At 37.0% G+C, this 7,684-nt stretch overlaps 1 protein-coding gene across 1 annotated transcript in view; it reads right to left on the bottom strand.

Moving 5' to 3' along the window:
* The window catches only part of LOC107004632 (tubulin-folding cofactor E), a 29,793-nt gene extending 23,239 nt beyond the window's left edge, over nucleotides 1–6,554 (bottom strand). The window contains exons 1-2 of the mRNA XM_015202913.2: nucleotides 6,047–6,554; nucleotides 4,947–5,117 (exon numbers count right to left, since the gene is read on the bottom strand). Coding sequence (XP_015058399.1) covers nucleotides 4,947–5,117; nucleotides 6,047–6,395 — 520 coding nt within the window. The 5' untranslated portion in view covers nucleotides 6,396–6,554. The remainder of the gene's footprint in view (nucleotides 1–4,946; nucleotides 5,118–6,046) is intronic.
* Between the last annotated feature and the right edge of the window lie 1,130 nt (nucleotides 6,555–7,684).

Below are 7,684 nucleotides of genomic sequence, written 5' to 3'. Positions count from 1 at the left end.
TATATATATATATATATATATATATATATATATATAGCTTGTTACAAATATAATTAATATGAGGACCGATGAGGAACTTGGCGAGATATCTAAAAGTTGGTTACTCGACTTCATAAAATTGACAGTCAATCTCAATGTGCTTAGTCTTCTCATGAAATACTAGATTTGATAGATAATGTCGATAAAAGACAAAGTGATAAGTTATAGTGTTGAACTTCCCAAACAAAGCTTGCATAGATTATTTCAGACCATAGAGTAACTTACACAATCGACATACAAGGCTACTAAATTCCACTAGAGCAACAAAATTAGGTGGTTGCTCAATATAGACTTCTTCATAATGCAATGATCGCCAGAAAATGCTCAAAATTTAGTATAAACTATAAAGTGTATGGATCATGTTGGAATCAATAGACGAGTCAATATTAAACAAGAAAGTCACCAATAAATTGGCCAGAACATGCTCATATGCCGGAGTATTAGATTTGATTGCTAAAAGTGGTACAATCTAACAAATAATATTATATGGGTAGGGTCGGAATGATGACACGACCAAACTGAAAAAAAGAAATTATTCAGAAAAGGTTGGATTGACGACACAATCCTATTGAAAAGGAGAAATTATATGGGTAGGGTTAGAATGATGGCACAACCCAATCAAAAAAGAGAAATTATATAGGTAGGATCATAATGATGGCACAACCCTACGCCAATCAGATTTGAGGAGTCACCGAAAAGACGAATGGAACTATGCAAATCAAATCTGAAGAGTCACCGAAAATAAACACAGTGCTATGCAACTCAGATATGAGAAAGTAATTCGGAAAAATTCACGATACTATGCAAATTAAATATGAAAAGTTGTTCGAAGAGATGCACGGTGCTACACAAATAAGATACACAAAAGAGGTAGTCACCGGGAGGATGACACAGTGCTACATAAATTAAATATGAAAAAGTAGTCACCGAAAAGATGGCATGGTGCAACACAAATTAGATATAAAAAAGGTAGTCACCGGAATGATGCCACGGTGCAACACTAATTATATATGAGAAAATAGTCGCATAAAAGATACACGATGACCCAACTTTTGCTAACATAATCATTGGCCAGACGAGCGACATATATGAGTAATAGCCACTTGCAGGCAGCACAAGCTCTTTGATTTTCTACCAAGATCGTAGAGGCTCTAATACCATGTGAGAAATATATGAGAGAGCACTATTGAAATGTTGTCTCTACATTGTTACAGAGAGACCCTATTTATAGACACTACAATAGACACATTTTCCAACTAGGACACTACAATACAATCCTTTCAAAGTAGGACACTATATACTATTCATATTACTACTACTATTCTTATTCCTATTCTAAGTAGGATTTGAATATACCTATTACTATTCTAACAAATAACAAACGGGAGAAGCATAAATCTTTTACAACTAATGAGGACAAAAGTAACTCAATGGACTACTTGATTGCTTTTGATCCACTCGGTCATCCTTCAACTTCACAAGTATTTAGTATACAACATACCCAATGTAATCCCACAAGTGGAGTCTGGGTTCACAAATGTTTAATTAGACAAGATGACCCCATGTCACCTTACCTCTTTGTAACTGCAATGGTGTACCTCCACAGGGAACTAAGTATGCTTACAATGAACCCGTAATTCCAGTTCCATCCAGATGTAAGAAGCTTGGTTTACAGCACATATGTTTTGCTGGAGACTTATTGTTGTTCTACAAGGCTGATAGTACATCTATTGAGTTGATACAAGGGGCCTCTCAAAAGTTCTCTGCAGCTTCCAGTTTACATGAAAATATAGACGAGATTTCCATCTTTATATTTGAGGTAAAAGACTCAGCAAAACATCAGTTACTACAGCAACTTGGCTAAAGGACTCTGCCTTGTAAATACCTTGGAGTGCCTCTTTCCTCCAAGAAACTGACTGTAGACCAATGTTTACCCCTAGTTGATAAAATCCTTGCTATATGAGATGCTGGTCAGCAAAACTACTAGGTTACTATGGTAGGCTTCGATTGATAAATCTTTAGCGTTTGGTATCCAAACGTATTGGGCAGATCTTCATCCTCCCAAAGAGGATCATGAAACTTTTCATAGACACTGCGCGATTTTCTTATGGACAGGTTCTATATGTCCATCCAAAAGAGCATTGGTCTCTTGGGTAGTGTTTGAATGCCCAAAGTAGTAGGGGGGCAACATGTTTTGAATCTATCTAATTGAAACAGGTCTGCAGTAACTAAACAAGTATGGCTTTAGCTACAAAGGAGGACAATGTATGGATCAAATAGGTGAATATTTACTATATGAAAGGGGAGACTGTGGAAACATGCAACACCCCTAGGAATGCTACCTGGGTGATTAGGAAGATAATAGACTCCAGGAAAATTGTCATGCAGGCACCAGGACTTCAGGTTAATCTCTTTACAAGACTAGAGTTGTTGACAGTAGGGGCTAAATGTTCCATCAAAAACTGTATGTAGCTTTGTTTGGAAGTGCATCACTCTTCGGTAGGGATGGCAATGGGGCGGGGGGATGCGGAGCGGGGTGGATTTAAGGCTATACGGGGCGGGCGGGTTTAAGGTTGTGCGGGGCGGGTTGAAGTGGGTTTTATTTAAATTAATAATGGCGGGCGAGGCGGGTTGTGGGTACATGTGATTTCATATGGATTCAAACTTAATTTTAACATCTTACATGTTATAAGATAGAACATTATTTATTAAAATAATTTATTTAAAACAACTAAAATATTCAAGATAGTAAATGAAAATGGTTCAATAAAAAATAATACAATTTCTTACATGTGTCCAGACCTCTAAAAAAATAAAATTTTAAGTCACTATCCTACTAAATTAATACAACTTAATTAAAAAATAATTTTTTTAAATGAATTTCATTTTTATTATCAAACTTTAACAAAAAAGAAAATATTAAAAAAGTATGCGGCGCGAGTTCATGGGGGGTGGGTCTACGCGGGGCAGGTTCATGCGGGGCGGGGTGGGCGGGGTGAAAATGAAAAGAAGTGATTATGCGGGGAGGGGCGGATTGAAAATTATGCGGGTTAAGCTCAACCCGCCCCACCCCGCCCCGCACCGCCTAATTGTTATCCCTACTCTTCAGGCTAGCATTCATCCTAGACATAATTTTATCTTGTGGTTGGCCTTGCTGAAGAGGCTAACTACTGTTGATAGACTTGTCAAATATGGGGTTGAAGTGGACTCATCATGCGTGTTTTGCAACAATGATATGGAAACATAGGATCATCTATTCTTTGACTGCCTTACACAAGGATTTTGTGGTGCAGGATGCTGAAGCGGATGGGCTTTATGAGACCTATAGGAACCTGGCAACATGAGGTAGATTGGGTCATCAGCTTGGCCAAAAAGAGAGCAAAAAAAGGTGCATCATATGATGTGTCTTTGCAATGGTGATCACTGTCATTTGGAGTGAAGAATATGATCAGGTTTACCAAGTTCACAGAATTTGTATGGAGATAGCTATTCATATCCATGTCAGAGGAAGGAATCAAAAGAAATGGTATTCACAGCTTCAGTAGTTAGCTACCATGCCATGAAGTTGTCTTTTTGTGATCTCCTTATAGTAGTTAACTTGCTTCCCTATAGATTCGTTTATATAGATTGTTGTACTTACTCAGTTTGTATTTTGTTTTTAAATCCTCATTATGAGTAGTGACTCCTTAGGCATGTTAGAGTGAGTCCTACTCCAGATAGTTTGTTTGCTTGAGAGACAATTGGTCAACAATGTCTAATGCTGTAACTATTACTTTTGGGAATAACATTCTTTTATTTACCCAAAAAAAAACAAGCTTTCTGTCCAGATAAGAACCCAAATACTATCATCCTCAATGGTAAGGTTTGAGTTGTTGAGGCATATAAGCGACAACCTCGAGATCCAAAGCTCAAATCCCATCTACAACACTCAGTTTGAACACACCTTCTCTTACATTGGTGCATGGGTTTACTCAACATCTGTGTTTGTACATTTAGTAGGCTTGGACGTGGTAGCAGGCTCCTGATGGATCAGTATATGTGGATGGAAGCTGGTTCGGCTATCCAACTTGCAGCCTCCTTTGACAAAGCATTAGCCACCTGGTTGTTGGTTAGCTTCACGGTAGATATGTTGTAAAGGAGGCCAAGGGCTTATCCAAGATAGATCTGTAGTCATCTACAATATTAAAGTATACACATTGTCTTGAGTGATAATTTTATAGCTTCCTGAGAATCAATTCCAATAATCAATTGGTGCAACCCATATTGAAGGGTTATTTGGAGGCCTACCAAGACAAAACTGATTGCTGCAGTGATATTTGTGGTGAATATGATACCAAAGGTATTTGAGGAGATGGGATACATTTGGACAATCCAACTTCCCAATTCGCATTTCTGTCCCTGATAATACCACTCAAAACTTCTCCACATGGATTATTTTTGGCGGCTCCATCAGTATTGAGTTTGTACTATCCGTGCAATCCAGCTGATGTATCCCATATGGATATTCATATTGACACAACATACTTTGCAGGGAACTCTTCTTTTTTATGATTGTATCAAGTCCCACATGGAAACTCGATTGGAATAACTGTAAGCAAGAAGCTTTTGAAAAGATGGACAGTCGACTATAAATGTGAAGTTGACAAGATAAACAACTCTCAAAAATAAAAGACTAAAAACTCATATCTCCCTTCCTGGCCAAACCATAATAAATCAGTAATCAGTATGCTACAGTATAAGATAAGAAATTTCATAATCGAGTTCCTCATAGTTAAAGTCTTGGACTTCAGTTAACAAAAAATGCATATATCACATAAGTTGGAAATGACAAATCGAAGCTTTAAAATATGAAGGAACAATCATGTACAATTAGGAAAAAGTAGGCACGTGGAGAAGCACATAATTACTTGGTATAGTCGTATTGATATGACCCGGGGGTCCAGCTGAGCTAACCCCTAAATAAGCAAGTGATGCACTTGTCAACTCCTCAAATTGACTTAGCTTGTTTTGAATCTTATCTTTACCCAGCAGCTCAATAGTAACCCTTTTGTTTGACGCAGAAAGAACATACATCTCATCTGGAGCATAATGCAGAAGAAAAAATTAAAGAAGTACAAAACTGCTCAAAGAACGATGTCTTAGTTCAACAAGATATGAAATGATAAAGAAAATAAGGTAAAAGGTGGAGTCAAATAGAAACCGTCATTGAAAAACATAGCTTCCGATCCCAAGTAACTAACTATTCATGCTTCATTTAGTAGGTATAGTTAAGATACTGGGAGAGTGACTTCCTAGCTCCTATGCTTTCAGAAACTACACAGTGAGATTGGCTGGCTTGTTCACTTGACAGAACTATATTAATTGTTGATTCAGATACATGTAATCTTTCCTTAACAGAGTTCAATAACATCTTTTTTTTTTGTTTTTGATGTGGTTAAATCACATATCTTTCAGCGCAATTCTATTTTGCCAACAGAACCTAAAAGGCAACTCTTAAAACATTTAATTTTATTTTGATAAGAAAATAACATTTTATTTTATAAGAATAAATGGGAAAACAAAATAAAATACACATGTGCACCCAAGATATGGCCTAGTGGTCATAAATTGGTTGAGAACCTAAGGTCTCAAGTACCTGGTGGGAGGAATCCTATGGAATTAATCGAGTTGCGCTAAAGCTAGCCCAGACACCAAGGACATAAAAAAAAAATTACAAATGCAAAACACATTGAGAAGAAAGAAGAAACTAAGCTTAGCATACTACTTCTACAATTTCTCTCAGATCCAGAAGAAGAAAGAACACACGGTGATTACTTTGTACCCTATGAAATTAGTCACCACTGTTATTTAAAAAAAAATTTAAAAAAAAACACCACAAAAATCAGCCACTAGCGAGAGCAAAAGTCTTGGGCATGCAAGAAGTAAGCACAAAAGAAAATGGCAATACTAGAGTAAAGAAAAAAGAGTAATGCCGAATCAATGACAGCAATTATCAAGTTAATTTTACCTTCTTCTTCTTTAGTGGATTCTCCATGATACCTTAACTCAAGGGCCTTCAGGAGTGGGAAACCGGAGCTAAGATTGTGCGGTCGTACGAATGAAGCAGATTTTGGACCTTGGGCTTCGAAATAGCGAACCCCGTTGTGTGACCCATCATGCTTACCGTCACCATTGTACCAATCAACACCGACCCAGATTCCCCCATAGCCTTCTACTGCTCCGACGTACTTCACAGTTCCGATCCGGCGGGTATCTCCAACGAAATGGACCCTTTGACCAATTAGAAACCCGACCGAGTCTGACCCTGATATGGATCCACTTGAAATGGGTTTTTCAGTGTCCAAAGAACTCTGCATTTTTGCACGTTTCAGCTAATTTGTGACATGGACTGTGCGATTACTCTATTTGTGGATCGTGATTATTGAATTAAATAAAAAAATTTATTCTTGAAAATAAATTGTTTTTTAGCTAGTGTTTGCACATGGATCTTAGGAAGAACTTTTTTTAAAATTTTATTTGGATTTTTGTTTTGAGAACTCAAGATGATAAATCAAGCATAGGAAAATAATAAGTACTTTTATTAGGAAAGTTTTTTTTTTAACAATAATATAATGTTTGAGCTCATATTGTCGAATTTATAATCTCATAAGACTTAGGAATTTTGTCATATATCGTACCATGCCATAAAACACCTAGACAAAGGGGGTGCGCTGTGAGGGTTTTCACGGACCTTAGGGGTTGCCCTGTGAGCCCCGTTGCAAAGCTAAGGTGGTTTCCAACCTCTAAAGTTTAGTTTTATGACAATGTGACTTATTAGGGTGTATATATGCATTTAACCACAATATTTTGCCTATATTTCAGCTAAGTTTTGAGTATAATCTTATACATTTTTTTGTGTATTATTAATGATATGTCACAAATCGAATCCTCGAGTCATAGCGACACCTACAATAACTCAACACTAGGTAAGTCAACCTGTAATCCACCTACTATAACCCACCAGTAGGTAAGTCAACTTGTAATCCACCTATGATAACCCACAAGTAGGTAAGTCAACCTATAATCCACCTACTATAACCCGCCAGTAGGTAAGTCAACAACAAGAGCATAAGGATGGCACGAAACAGAAATTAAATTATAACAACATAAGAAATTAAATTATGACAACATATGAAACAGAAGCGGGAGCAAACCCAAAAATTATATACAAGAGAATATTTCATTGACCCTGTAAGAGTTGTCTAAGAATAAGGGTACAAGTCCCAAAAGTGGACCAAAGGTAAAGTTGTATCAAAAGCAAAAGACTAGCTAAATATGTATAGAAAGAGACATGTCGCCAAGTGCTCACCCACGTCTCTAATCCCAAAATTTGTTGAAGATGGCACGTACAATCACTGTTGGCAGCAAGTATTAGGTCATGTATCACGAAATAGATGCAAAGTGTAGCATAAGTACCAAAACAAGGGTACTTAGTAGGAAACATACATCGATTGAGCAAAACAAGGTAAAAACAATATGAAAAATAGAATCTAGGCATAAACAAGGGTCAAAGCGAATATGAAAGAAAGCACATAAGCATACTGAAAGTGAGTCTAAGTGCAGCTAAAATTAAACCTAATTGGACCCATAAGCCAAAAGGTACACT

This window comes from Solanum pennellii, chromosome 11 (genome assembly GCF_001406875.1).
Source record: "Solanum pennellii chromosome 11, SPENNV200".
NCBI classification, from domain to species: Eukaryota; Viridiplantae; Streptophyta; class Magnoliopsida; order Solanales; family Solanaceae; genus Solanum; species Solanum pennellii.
This window is presented reverse-complemented; position numbering and strand designations above follow the sequence as displayed.